This window comes from Macaca nemestrina, chromosome 13 (assembly GCF_043159975.1).
Source record: "Macaca nemestrina isolate mMacNem1 chromosome 13, mMacNem.hap1, whole genome shotgun sequence".
Taxonomy (NCBI): domain Eukaryota; kingdom Metazoa; phylum Chordata; class Mammalia; order Primates; family Cercopithecidae; genus Macaca; species Macaca nemestrina.
The window spans coordinates 19,906,244-19,921,423 of record NC_092137.1 but is presented as its reverse complement, the minus strand read 5'-3'; the positions used below and the strand labels follow the sequence as shown (position 1 = coordinate 19,921,423).

Genomic DNA, 15,180 nt, shown 5'->3' with positions numbered 1-15,180 from the left:
AGAATGGCGTAAACCCGGGAGGCGGAGCTTGCAGTGAGCTGAGATCCGGCCACTGCGCTCCAGCCCCGGCGACAGAGCGAGACTCCGTCTCAAAAAAAAAAAAAAAGAGTATAACATTCTGTAGGCTACGTATTTTCCCACAGTGACCTCATTTTTCTCTTTTTGACTAGATCCCGTTTTGATTGACACTGGCATGTACGTAGTAGGCATCCAGTGGAACCACATGGGCAGTGTGTTAGCTGTGGCGGGCTTCCAGAAGGCGGCCGCGCAGGACAAAGATGTGAACATTGTGCAGTTTTACACTCCGTTTGGTGAGGTAAATGCATTCAAATTTGTTCTTTCTTTCTTTCTATTTAAATGTGCAGTGAGTAAGGTAGGGGAAAAAAGAACAAAGGAAATGGTATAATTTCTTTTAGGGACATTTCATTTGTTGTATTTTATCATGGAATTTCATAATCTTGTAGTTTTATAATTATAAAATAAAAGTTACAATTTTATACATTCAGAAAACGAGAAGTTTGACATAAGAAGTCACCGTGGAGCAGTTATTTTGAATTCTCTGTGATCCGAATATGTGTCTCTTTTCATAGCCAGCTTTTGAGTAGTATTTAGTGTAATATAGTTGTTTCAGATTAATTTTTCGGATTTTTAGTGTGACATTTTACATGTGTTTAGATGTTAAACATACATATCTGTCTGTCCTTCCTCCAAACTTCTAATACTTTTCATTTGTTGCAAAGTAATCAATTATTTGAAGAAAATTTAATAATTAATCTTCAGTGATGCTACATTAAAATACAAGCATTGTTTTCATAAATGTACGTATGGGTATTATCCTTCTCAATAGTATTTTAAATAAATTTAATTTTAAAAGAGAATTTTCAGAAGTAGCATTGGAAAATGTCAAGTAGGAGAATTAATATATTGTGAATTTTAAATAATTTAGAAAGTGAGAGCTTATTAATAACTAAGCTTAATATGTTTTTTGAATATCTTATTTTCTAACCCAATACTATATTTTGTCCCTTTTGGATACCCTGTTGGCTTTTATAAATTCACCATAGACTACAGTGATATGTATTTTTGGCTGCATAAAAGCCTGTACCAGTTGTTTAAATATTATTTTTGTGTATTTTAATAATTTCTTTTAGGGCAAGAAATGATGTCTTCTGATGCTTTTGAATCAGTATCTCAAAGTTACCCAGTAGAATGTACTGTAGAAAGTAGATGCTCTCTATACATTGTCAAACGACAATATTTCTGGTAGATGTAAAAGTGAAGGGAAAAAAAAATGCATAGTTTTCAAGGTTCCTAGATAATTAAAAATCTGCATTCTAATTATTTCTGTATTTATAACCTCCTTCTTAATTAATGTTCTTTATTGGTTATTTTTGTTGATTGCCATTTACTTATTTATCACCTTTTTTTTTTTTTGTTTGTTTGTTTTTGAGACAGAGTCTTGCTCTGTGCCCCAGGCTGGAGTGCAGTGGCGTGATCTCGGCTCACTGCAAGCTCCGCCCCCCCGGGTTGACGCCATTCTCCTGCCTCAGCCTCCCAAGTAGCTGAGACTACAGGCGCCCGCCACCTCGCCCGGCTAATTTTCTTGTATTTTTAGTAGAGACAGGGTTTCACCGTGTTAGCCAGGATGGTCTCGATCTCCTGACCTTGTGATCTGCCTGCCTCGGCCTCCCAAAGTGCTGGGATTACAGGCTTGAGCCACCGCGCCTGGCCTTATCATCATGTTTTATCTGCTTATTTTTGTTAGTTCAGCCTTCCCCAGGTAGAAAAACATGGGTTCTAAAGTCTGTTTTTTTATCTTGCAAAACAATGTGTTAAGTGTTAAACTGAAACTATAAGTGGGTTTTGGTCTAGCTGTAACTAAAAGTATCTAGCATAGTTCCTCAGGGCATAGTAGTCAGTATTTTCTGAGTGAGTGAATATATGGGGAATTATTTGGATCTGTGTTATTGTTAAGGTAGCAAAGATAACCTGGATGGAAGTTATCTAACAATTTAAACTTAACGATTTAAACTTAAGGAAACCTCAGAGAAGAATTTGCTTTTAAATTCTGAGGGCCAGGGGCTCCTGGTTTTTGCACTGTGGTCTTAGCCATGGTAGGAGATAACAGAGCATAGGGTCTGTAGTCAAGTTGATCTGGCATTGAATTCATTTTCTACAGTGTAGTTTGACATAGAGAAGTTATTTAGCCTCTAAGACACAGTTTAGTTATTTTCAGAAATAAAGGAAATGTGTCATGGTGCTGTTGTAAAGATTAAAGGAGATTACAATGAGGAAATGCCTACACAGTGCCTGGCACCTAATGAAGGCTTACTAAAAGGTGGTTTTCTTTCCTTGCTACTGCCACATCCTGGCTGGTTTGTAGTTAGAAGATGGCCGTATTCTTCTCCTCTTATGGATGTAGAGAGCTTGCTGGTTCCCCTTTAATTTCATACAGGTAGCAAGACAGATAGATCAGACCCTCCTAGGTTAAAACTTTGGGTTTTTTCTTCCATTGGTTTCCTTGGCAAAATGGAGCTCAATACATTTGTCTTAACTCTATTATGTGCTGCTATGAAGAATACCAGACTGCATAGTGTATGTTAATAGAAACTTATTGGCTTACAGTTTTGGAGGATGAGAAGTCCAGTATTGAGCTGCTGACATCTGGTGAGGGCTTTCCTGCTGCATCATTGCATGGTGGAAGGAAGAAGGGCAAAGAGAGTGCAACAGAGAGACAAGAGGAGACCTAATTCCCCTTTGTAAAATGGCAGTAGTCCCAGCCATGAGGGCCTCAGGCGCTGATCACTGCCGAAAGGTCTCATCTCTCAATACTGTCAAAATGGCAATTAATTTCAACCTGAGTTTTGGAGAGGACAGACATTCAAACTATAGTAACATTAAATTTGACCCTAGAGGATATCTGCTTAGAACAAGGGATACCAGCAAAGTTCGTTGAAATTTTGGGATTATATCATTCTGTCAAATGAAAGGTATAGATTAAAAATGTTTGGTTGTTTTATAGCCACATTAAAAAAGTGTTTGTATTCATTTATTCACTCATTAATTTGGTCATAACAAGTACTATTAGTATATGAAAAAATTAATTTGAATGTATATTTATTGGAGATACATATTGACTATCAGTTTATCAAATAATCTATTAATGGAAAGGGAAATAAATGTGAATATGATGCAGTTATATTCTTAAGGAGCACATTCTGTAATTCTCTGGAACCATAGAGTCGGAGAAGAAGGCAGGACTCATTGAGGAAGCAGTATTTGAGCTGTATCTTGATGGATGAATAGGCGTGCTCCAGGAGGACAAGGACCAGTAAGGACAGGGGAGCTGTGAGGAAAGGAGAGGGGGATTTCAGGCAGAAGGGATATTGTATAGGCCAAAGGTGTGGAGGCAGAGTAGTTCCTTCATGAGCAGGCACACAGCAGTTACGGCTAAATAGTGGGATATTAAGCCACATACTATGGTTTTGGATAAGATGGGAAACAGGCATTGTATGCCATGCTAAAGAATGTGATGGTGGGGAGTTACTGATTTTTAAAAGTTATTAAACCTTTTAAAAAGCAGGGTAAGTTATGATTAGATCTGTGTTCCAGAAAGATAGTTGTGACAGCAGAGTAGAGATTGAATTGAGAGGGCAGAGGGAGAGAGTAAGGAAACAGATGAAAGGTAAGACTTAAAGTTAGGAAGCTATTACCACAATTCAATCCATTAAAAAGGTAATTATAGAGAGTGGAAAGGAGTAAAAGCAATAGGATTTGGTGACTAGTTGGGTGTGAGGGGATGAAAGAGAAAGACAAGATTTTATGATTGAATTTGCTAATATAATATTTCATTGATTCTAAGAAATGTAATTTTTTACAACTTAAAATGAGGAGGCATCTTATAATCAAAGTTGCTATATTTTAATTAGCAATGTGTTTTTTCCTTTCCTTAGTTGTACATAAAAATGCATGTTTCAGTCTATGGCATTTTAGATTTGATGAAATTTGCTATTGAATTCTTTGGATATAGTTTGTAAGTTTTTCTTATATGCATGTTTTTCCTTATAAAAATTCAAGAAACGTGATTTTAAAGTGAGTAGTAACTTTTCACAAAATAATGTTCATACCACTTTTGACCTCTATGAAGTGATTGGTGGTAATTTGTATTTAATTGTTATACTTTAGGTTAAAGATAACTTTCTTTTTCAGCATCTGGGTACTTTGAAAGTTCCTGGGAAGGAAATATCTGCACTATCTTGGGAAGGAGGTGGACTGAAAATTGCACTAGCTGTTGATTCCTTTATATATTTTGCAAACATTCGACCTAATTATAAGGTAAATATTAACAGCAGTTGTAAAATAAACAGTGTTTCTTACTATCGCTCAAAGTGTATTCAAAGCTCTCTTGTTTTAGGAGCTAGCAGAAAGGAAGCCTTTTTGTGTAAAGACCTCAGACCTAGTAAACTTTTCTAGAATACTATATATAGTTAGTAAAATTACTCCATGAGTCAATGTCTTAGCCAGAAATAGATGGTACACTCAAAGGAGTAATTGAAGAGAGACTGATGAAAGGCTTATTACAGAGATATGGGCAGGACTAAGGGGAACAGCAAGGAATGATAAAAAGTAGCACCCAAAGATTAGCATCAATGAGAAGCCATCACCAGCCCTGGGCCTGAAGGGGCAAGACAAGGGAGTCAGGCTCCTGGAACCCACAAGAGCTGTGGCTGTGCAAGAGGGGCTGCTCTGCAGGAGCCCAGACCATGCCAACCGGCCAGGCAGAGAGGGATTTGGGGAATAAATATTCCAACTCACCTCTCCACTTGCTGGTGCTTTCTATTGGCGAAACCCAACGGGGAGCCAGATGGCCAGGTAGCCCAGGTGATGGAGTTCATAGAAACTAGGCTGCAAGGCTCACAGCAGGGTAGAGAAGGGCAGAGAATAGATTAGAAGGAGAAAATGAGAATAAGCAACGTAATATATAATCAGTATTTTATCTTGAATTTAACATTTGATCCAAAAGCAAGCTCTCAAATATGAGATTGATCTGGTAGACTATTTGTTATAAAAATCTTCTATATTTAATTTTTAAAAGGTAAAGGACCTTAGAGAAATGGCTGATTCTAGGACTAGGGCAGGGAAAATACAAGGTAAGCCTGAAACAGTTTATAGTCCCAGCAAGTAAGGAAGTGCTCAGACAACAAAAGGATGGGGGAATGTCAAAAGAACATGAAAGAGCCTCCCAATGGCCAAAGCTGGAGCACTTTGAAGAATCAAATAAATGATGTATTATTTTATTGTGACCCAAAGTATAAATGCCCAAGAGTTGATGCTGATATAGATGGATTATTTGAATAAATAAATAAATGGGAGAGAAGAAACAAATCTTCCTTACAGAATTATTCCAGTTTACTTAGGTATTGCCTTCTCCAGGAGGTGGAACATAGTCCCCTGTTCCCCTGGCTTGAGTGTGGCTACACTTAGTTTCCAAAGAGTAGGGTATGGAGAGGGGAAAAAAATAAAGTAGCTTTATATTGGTGAAACTTGGCAATCCAACCTTGGCCAAGTGATAAAGGTTAACATCATTAGGAATGCCATGTGGATATCACATACCCCCTGATATGGCATGATAAAGAAGTGCACTTCAGTTCTGTGCTGGTCTTCCTAAAAACCTGAAGTCCAATCTAAGCATGAGAAAAACATCAGACAAACCCAAATTGAGGGACAGTCTACAAAATACTTGACCAGTACTCCTCAAAACTGTTGAGGTCATTAAAAACAAGGAAAGACTGAGAAATTGTCACACCCCAGAGGAGCCTAAGGTGACATGACTAAGTCTAAGTATCCCAAATGGGATTCTGGAATAGTAAAAGGACATTCGGGAAAAACTAATGAAATCTAAATAAAGTATGATGTTGATTTCCTAGTTGTGACAAATATACCACGGTAATGTAAAATGTTAACAATAAGGGAAATGGATGAGGGGTATATGGGAACTCTGTGCTATCTTTGCAACTTTTCTGTCCATCTAAAACTATTTTAAAGTAAAAAATGTATTTTAGAAAGTAATCAGGATACAAAAAGCTAAACATGGTTTAGCTTAGTTTGAATGGTAGACACAATCATGGTAATATCAACATATTATTTTATTTTTTATATTTTTAATATAATTTATATATTTTCATTTTTTAATTCAAAATTAAATATAAACATGTTGGGAGGATTAGAAGGGAAAGCTGTAAGTGTGTAAGTTCCATAATCAATAGATAATGTGATTCAGAAATAAATGCCGGAGCAGTTGCAGTGAAAGAAGTTGTGCACGGCCATTCCAGACAGGAAATTTGGCAGGGGGTTCTGCATTTGCTTTTGTTTTAAATAAGCCAGGTAGGATTATTTGACCATATATTATGTGAATATATTACTCTGATAAAAGCAAATATAAAAAATATGGATGGGGTAAAAAGGCAAAGTGACTATTTTTGAATTTTGACTTGGAGATCCAGAATTGAAACTTTGACAGGGATCATGCTACCTGTTGTCCCCTCTCCAGCAGCTATTATTGATAATTGAAAATTTTTTACCATTGAAGCTTAAATCTTACCAATTAAAATAAGGAAAGTTAGACAAACTAAATTTATATTTGCAGTACATTCTTTGTTTTATAAATCTCTATTATTTTTATAAAAGGTTGAATCTGTCTTCTATTTCTGAAGAATATATTTTGTCAGCAGTGATAAATATCTGCAATATTTCGAGAGTAAAAATAAAATAATACGATTTTCCTTCCTAATGCTAAATAATTCTTCTGCCTTTCAAACTCCTTCCCTTTCCTCCTTCCTTTCTTCCTAGTGGGGTTATTGCTCAAATACTGTGGTTTATGCATATACCAGACCTGATCGTCCAGAGCACTGTGTTGTCTTCTGGGATACAAAAAACAATGAAAAACATGTTAAATATGTGAAGGGTCTCATTTCTATTACTACCTGTGGCGATTTCTGCATTTTGGCTACAAAAGCTGATGAAAATCATCCTCAGGTAGGTGTTTCTTGATATCTTAAGACATAGATGGGCTAACTGCTTGGCAGAATTGGGTTATATTTTTCTACCTTCTCAAGCATGGCCTCTACACTGGCAAGTACATCAAAACATTGGGTCTGTTGGCCATATTGGTCTAGACCAATTTTGGAAAACTCTGTGACTCCATTGATGCCGTGTCCCTGATTTTTTTTTCTTCAAGCAGCTAATCACACGGCAATTCATACTGACTGGTTCAATACTGAAGCTTTTTGTTTCTGAAATATATTTAAAATACCACAGTCCTTTTTCAAGTTAAAATTTCATGAGCAAAAATGAACATCCAGATGTCTACTATGCATAAATGCTGAAGAAATTATGCAGCAATGAACACTTATGACAGTTTGGGTAGCTTTTGACATTGAGAAATCTACTTTTATTTGGAGTTATATTGCTTTAAAAATTAATATATCATAGCATAACATAAATAATATAAGTATGTCTTTTAAAAAAGTATACTAACAACTTAAATATTTGCAGAAGTATGTAAATATTTCTGAAAAGGACTACCGATGTCTTTAGCTGTGTTATCAATTATTTTATTCCGTTAAAAAGTAAAGAGTTTTTTCTTAAAGGTGACTCTTTGAACAGCCATGTTTGATGGTGTTCTCTCCTGAAACTTGCTAAATGACAGTAAAGATGTTTCTTAAAAAGTCATAAGCCCATAGGGACCAGAAAGGGAAAGGAAATGGCAACAACATTTTGTAGGTTAGAGTAGGTGGATTAGCGGTAATTACCTTAGCAGACCTAAGAAAGCTGAATCATAAGCCATTCAGGGAGAAAACAGAGGCAACTGGCTTATATCACGGGATCCCAAAGAGGCACAGGACTTGGGGGTACCTGGTAGGAGAAAGAAACAAGCATAAAAGCAATTTGGAAGTACCAGAGATTATGCAGAAAAGAGAAAACTTTTTAAAAAAACATAAGAAGGAGATCCCACTCCCCTATACTGAGTCCGTAGGCAGCTGCCCTTCTGCCACCTGCAACAACTGGGGTTTACTCTCCAGAGAGGATCAAAGAGTCTGTGCTGAAGAGCATCAAGCAGAGCTGAGGATGGGGGAACTCTGCTGAAAACAGGACAATTACATTAAAAGTTTCCTATTCAACATGACCCCAGTCTTCTTTTCCTACCTGGTTCCCAGAACACTGGCAGCCAAGCATTGAGCTTTGAGGTGGGAAGTCTTCTCAAGAGAACTCGACCTGTTCAAGAGAAAAGCCTTCTAAAGATACTGAGATCGGGAGTCCCCAAGGAAGTAGCCCTGCCCATCACCTTACATCACCTTACAGTAAAGACACCAGTCAGTGAGGCTCACTTATAGACAACTCTGTTCCAAACAGCGTTTCAATGTCTGAGTCTTAAATATAAGCAGTTAGACAAAGATTACCAGACATTTGAGAAAGGCAGCTAAACACAAGTAGAAATGAACTTGGAAGAAGCAAAGACTATGCAGGAAGGACACGTCTGAAAAACATTATTTTGGGGCTAGACGTGATGGCTCACGCCTATAATCCCAGCACTTTGAGAGATCGAGGCGGGCGGATTACCTGAGGTCAGGAGTTCGAGATCAGCCTGGCTAACATGGTGAAACCCTGTCTCTACTAAATTTACAAAATTAGCTGGGCATGGTGGCGCACGCCTGTAATCCCAGCTACTCAGGAGGCTGAGGCAGGAGAATTGCTTGAACCCGGGAGGCGGAGGTTGCAGTGAGCCAGGATCATGCCATTGCACTCCAACCTGGGCGAAAGTGAGACTCTATCTCAAAAGAAAAAAAATTGTTTCGAAAGAACCATCAGTATTACCTTCAGAGAGTTAAGAGATATTACATCCATCAAATAAGAAAAGGATACTATAGAAGAGGAAGTTTTTGGAAACTAAAAGTATGATGACCATAATGAAAACTTTGGCTGGAGGATTAGAAGGTAAAATGAAGGAAAACACCTGTAAAGTGAAGCAAAAGGACAAGGAAATGGAAAATAGGAGTGAAAGGATAAAATTAGAGGACCAGTCCCGGAAGCTTAGCATTTCAACAATATTTCTAAAAAGAGTGAACAGACCACTTTGGGAGGCCAAGGTGGGTGGATTGCCTGAGCTCAGGAGTTTGAGACCAGCCTGGGCAACACGGTGAAACCCCATCTCTACTAAAATAGAAAAAATAGCCAGGCATGGCAGCGTGCGCCTGTAGTCCCAGCTACTCAGGAGGTTGAAGCAGGAGAACTGCTTGAACCCAGGAGGCGGAGGTTGCAGTGGGCCGAAATCACGCTACTGCACTCCAGCCTGGGCGACAGAGTGATACTTTGTCTCAAAGTAAGTAAGTAAATAAATAAATAAGTGGAATACAGACATTTTTAGATGTGTAACTCACTAAAAATTTCCCTTCCAAGCTTCCCTATCTTAGGAAGTTACTTTAGGAAATAGTCTAACAAAATGAGGAATAAACCAAGAAAGCAGAAGAAACAGTAGAGTAGACACCAGTGAGGAAGAGTGTACCAGCTGACTGTGGTGCAGCATGTCCAGTGAGTCAGATGAGAGAAGGTCAGAAGGCTCCAAGAGAAATTCAGGGGGATGACATTAATAGACTACCTGATATGTTTGAGCCCTTGCAGCAAGATATACATAATTCAGGGATTATTGGGGATTTGCGTTAGTAATAAGCCCCTAGAAGATGAATCAAAGAGAAAAAAATACAGTTATCAACTACAGAGAAAGAATATGCTTGAAAAGAAAATAAATCATGATATACTTGACGACTGAGTTGTGAACAGCATTTACATAGTCAAAATGATGTAATCACCCTTTTAAAACTTAAAACACCTTTTAACTGAAGTATAATAAACATACTCAACCCTAAATTTTGATCTGACAAAATGGCATTAAAAATAGAGAGAGGGATGGAAATGTGCCCCTGTGTGGAAGGGATGGGGTAGAAAAGGGAATGAAAGGAAGCTAAAGACTTGTCATTTGTAGTGGGGAGGCAAGAGCTAATGGACTAAATTGAAATAAAACAAGTAGCAGTGTAAACACGTTACTTAGATTTGTGGAGGTAATAGCAAAAGGATCGGTAAAGGGAGCAGGAAATGTGAACTTAGGGGGAACTGCCATTTTTTAGTAAGAAGCCTTGTGGATCTATTTGATTTTTGAAACTACTAGCATGTGTAACTGATAAAAATGAAACATATATTTAAAAAATGCAATTTATTTGTGGTATTTTGTGACAGTAAATAAGCTTATTTTAAGTAGTAGAAGAGTAAATTATGATTTTTTAAAATATAATTTTTATTATTTGGTTTATATTTATGAAATTAATTCAGTGAGTTCTTTTTAGTTTTTAAAAAATGTTATGGGTAATAGTAGATGTATATTGTCTATGGGGTACCTGAGATGTTTTGAGTAATTAAACAAATTTTAATCGAATGCTGAAAAAAGAAAGTGAGTTAATAGTGCATAAAGAACTGGTTTATTTGAAATTGTTCTAGTCAGGAAAAACATCTAAGTAGAATAATATTCTTAGTACAAGATACAGAAACAGAGACTAACAGTAAGAAAAAGGAAATGATCACTTTAAAACAATATGATGTAAAATGTGCATTATGCTTGATTATTTTCCTAATATTGGTCATTGATGATTATTTGTCTATAAGCCATCTTCATTAGGTTGAATCATGTCTTTTTTGAGTTAACTGAATTTTTCTGAATTTTTCATGTCATTTATATATTGCTTCCAAGGAGGAGAACGAGATGGAGACATTTGGTGCAACGGTAACAAATGAAATTAGCTCTTATATAACTGATCATAGGATAAAAATGAGTTTTGAGGTTATAGCTGATCAGAAACTTTAGAAATATGAGGGGACTTCAGAAAGTTCATGGAAAAATGTAATTAACAGATAAAAATAAAAATAGAAACTTTATTTTTCAACATAAGCTCCATCAAGGTCAAGACATTTTTGTAAGCAATGATACCAGATATTATAGTCCATCCCTAAAGAACTGAGGGTCCTAGGAATTTAACCATGTCAATGCAGTCTTTTTTACATTATTAACTAAAGATAAATGGGTACCCTTTAAGGATTTTTTAAGATTAGGAAACAAAAGGAAGCCTGAAGCCAAATCAGTACTGCAAAGTGGATGCCTAATGATTTCCCGCTGAAACTCTTGCAAAATTGCCCTTGTTTGATGAATAGAATGAGCAGGAGCATTGTCATGCTGGGGAGAGACTCTGGTGAAGTTTTCCCAGGCATTTTTCTGCTAAAGCTTTGGCTAACTTTCTCAAGACATTCTCATAATAAGTGGACATTATTGTCCTTTGGCCCTTCAGAAAGTCAACAAGCAAAATGCCTTGAGCATCCCTGAAAACTGTCGCCATGACCTCTGCTCTTGGCAGTCTGCTTTTGCTTTGACTGGACCATTTCCACCTCTTGGTAACCATTGTTTTGATTGTGCCTTGCATTCAGGATCATACAGGTAAAGCCATGTTTCATCTCCTGTTGCAATTTTTGAAGAAATTCCTCAGGTTCTTGGTACCACCTGCTGGAAATTTCTGTTGACTGCTCTGCTCCTGTGTGCAGCTGATCTGGGTGCAACCGATTTGGCGCCCATTGAGTGGGAAGTTGGCTTAACTTAAATTTTTCAGTCAGAATTGTGTGAACTGAACCAATTGAGATGTCTATGGTGTTGACTATTGTTTCTGCTGTTAATTGTCAGTCCTCTTCAATTAGGGCAGAAACAAGATGAGATTAATTTTTTCCTTGCAAATTGACATGGATGGTCTGCTGTTGCAGGTTTCATCTTTACTTTGTCTTGTCCCTTTGGAAAATGAGTTGTCCATTTGTAAACTGCTGATTTCTTTGGGGCATTGTCCCCATAAGCTTTTCATAAAGGATTGATGATTTCACCATTCTTCCACCCAAGCTGCACCATAAATTTGATGTTTTTTCTTGCTTCAATTTTAGCAGAATTAATGTTGCTTTCCAGGGCTTTTTTTCAAACTGCTACCATCTCCTTCTTAGTGCTTCAAACTAGATCCTGTTCAGACATGTTTTAACAAGTTAGTACACGTTTATTTTGATGCAAACAATTTTTAAATCCATGCATATTTTTTCACAATACACATTTTCCATAAACTTTTTGAAGACCGCTTGTATAAATGTTGAAAAATAGCCAGAGTACTTGTGTTTCTTGTGTCTTCTTGAAAACCATTTACTCCATTACATTGAGAAAGCAGCCTTGGTTTAGTATTAATTGATCTTTAATGCTGTAAATCATTTTTCTTTTTGTCTGCTATTTTTTGTACCTAACAGTTTCATCAGTTATTTCCCAGTTAACAATATTTGAAAAAGAGATAAGCATGATTATATTAAGCACATTTCCTTTATTATTCATAAGCAGGAGATCTGATACTTTTTGTTTTATTTGTTCACAGTTTGTGCTAGTTCTTTGTAATTCTATTGGTACTCCCTTGGATCCCAAATACATTGATATTGGTAAGGAAATGTTAATATTTATTTCTTTTCCAATCAGATTTTATTTGTAACACTAATTTAAAAACCTAACACTGGTATTATTAATTAGAATGGTGTTTTCTAAAACGAGGAAGACCGTACTTCCTACTTTGTCAGATCCAGTACCAGTTTATATCTGTTACCATGATAGAATTCTTAATACCCCATTTTGCTCTCAAAAGCATCCTGGTTAAGACAGTAAATTATAAGGTTACTCTATCTAAAATCCACTATAATTTCACAACTGCTATGGTACCATCATTCGCTTTAAATGGGAAATATAATTGTGTAGGAATTGGTATGCAGTGTAATGATTAGTATGTAATAAACAGGATTATAGAAAGAATTTTGCTATTAAACCACTTTTATTATTAATAAACTGCTTGTAAATACCTCTCTTCCATAAAAACACTTTGGCTGCTTGTAAAAGTGAGTTTGCCCTTTCCAGATTTTTCTAATGAAATGAGTCTATTAATAGGGACAGTTTAAAAAATTCCTGACTCTTTGTTTTCAAAGGACATTTGTTACTTTAGATTTACTATTCCCTCTACCCAATAACTATAAAAGTAACCCATTAAAAATTCCAAATCTTATTCTAAGTAGATTATTAAAAATCATTAACAAGTATTTTGTTGCCATTTCACTGTAACTTCCAAAAGTAATGATTTTCTTTTAATGTGTATGGTAGTATATTGGATACAGTATTGCAAAAATTATTAAATCTAAGAAATTAAAAACCCATTGCATTATTCCTGAGAACCTGAGAACTAGTCATTTTTTTTCAGATTGGACATTTAGCCTAAGCAATTAAATATTAATGCCTGTTGCCTTTTGAGTGTTTGCATTTTGCTAAGCTCTTTGGGTGATAAAAGCAAATATGAGAAATAATGACCTCAAAGACTTTATAGGGTCTTGATAACCTACTCACTTAGATATATTGACACATTTCAACTTCGTGTCTTACATTCATTGCTACATAGACATGTTTATATGTTTTATATATGTATATGTTTATATACACACACATATATATACACATTAATGTTCCTTGTTAAAAAGCTTAGCTTAAAATTATTACAGACTCTCTTCACATAAATATCTCTTGTTTACTAGAAGCATAACAGTCTTTAAGAGGTAAATTTTGTCAGTCTTCAGATTATATACTTTTTCTTTTAATATCTAAAGTTTTAACATAGAATCATAATGGTGATAGGGTTAATCTCAAAGTAATTTTTATCACAGGTAGACTGTTTTTTAAAATAAAGCAAATGTAAATCCTTCTTCATAAAATGGCAAATACTTGAGGGCATGATTATTTGTATTTTTGAGTCTCAAAACTTTTTTTTTTGTAGTCTCGCTGGCTGAGATTTTAACAAACAGTTCTTTCATTGGCCTGCAGCGAACACAGCCAAAGACTCAACATTTTTGTTTCATACATATCCTGTAAAATTCCTTTTTAAAGTTTCTATGCCAAATGTTTATGAGGACTGGAGGCTAAAACAAAAAAAATATATGAGTGCTACTCTTCTAGAATTTAGGATTTATTATTTTTCTTTTACCATCTACTCTTCCTCTTTACAATTTTTGTAGAAACTTTAAAAAAGAACTTTATAGATTGTTATAGAAGTGTAGTTTGTGGTACTCTGTTATACTCTACACATGAGAGTTAGGTATCCTTTTTTGGTGCTCTTTTCTTGAGCACTCATAATACCTTTGGTGTGCTTCCATCCAAAATACCTCTTAACCTGCACCGTGCTTATCAATTTTCTTATCTATCTTCCCCACTAGACTTTGAACTTTTTAAAGATCTATGTGTAATTAACTTCTGTTTCCCCATGACCTAACACTGCCTTGGCCCATCATAAATGTTTATTGAATGCATGGAAATTTTCTATCATGTAAATAAAAAATGATGATTCATTTATTTAGCAAACTATCAATGAGTATACACTGTTTCAGGTACTACTGGTCACTGGGAATAATAAGAAATTAATTATAACATTTCCTGTGGGATTTCTGAACAAATAATTAAAACCTAGTTAATTCATTGAACAGTGATTTACTGCCTCCCTACTGCGTGCGAGGTATTGCCCCGGGTGCGTGCGAGGTATTGCCCCGGGTGCCAGGCAAATGGTTATTGGTGTATAAGGATGTCAGAGACATCTTTCTACTTAGAGAAGGTTTCATTTGAGCTGAAATTCGAAAAATAAGTATTTCTTTAGGTGACATTTCAAGGAAAGAAAACGGCATTTGCAGAGGAATGAAGGCATGGAAAGTGGCCATCAAGTACCCGTTTGCCTATGCTGCAGCCGTTTTAGTGGGAGCACATGGGCAGCTCTCTAGTGATGGTATCTAACATGTGCACTAGGTTTTCCATGTATTTCAGAGAGAGTTAATTTGATGAAAACATTTCAGTGAAATTTCAATTCACCGGCACTTGAAAGGACTGAGAAATGAATAAATGGGAAAGTGGGTGAACATTACAGATGTCGGCATTTATTTCAGGCCTTAGCATTAAAATATTACAAGCAGGTTTTATTTATATGTGAATTCCAAGATTGTTTTAAATTATTTTACATTCTTGCTTGGCTAGTAATGACTGCCTAT

General features: G+C 36.0%; 1 protein-coding gene across 6 annotated transcripts in view; it reads left to right on the top strand.

The window, feature by feature from the left end:
• The window catches only part of LOC105479879 (WD repeat domain 35), a 64,054-nt gene that overhangs the window by 12,051 nt on the left and 36,823 nt on the right, over positions 1-15,180 (top strand). For 5 of the 6 annotated variants that reach the window (XR_011611532.1, XM_071076273.1, XM_011738206.3 and 2 more), the window contains exons 8-12: positions 171-316; positions 4,210-4,335; positions 6,850-7,035; positions 10,799-10,831; positions 12,495-12,555. Coding sequence is in view for 5 of the 6 variants with exons in the window: in XM_071076273.1 (XP_070932374.1) it covers positions 171-316; positions 4,210-4,335; positions 6,850-7,035; positions 10,799-10,831; positions 12,495-12,555 (552 nt within the window). In the remaining variant the exon portion in view is untranslated. The remainder of the gene's footprint in view (positions 1-170; positions 317-4,209; positions 4,336-6,849; positions 7,036-10,798; positions 10,832-12,494; positions 12,556-15,180) is intronic. The other variant, XM_011738207.3, reaches the window with a different exon arrangement.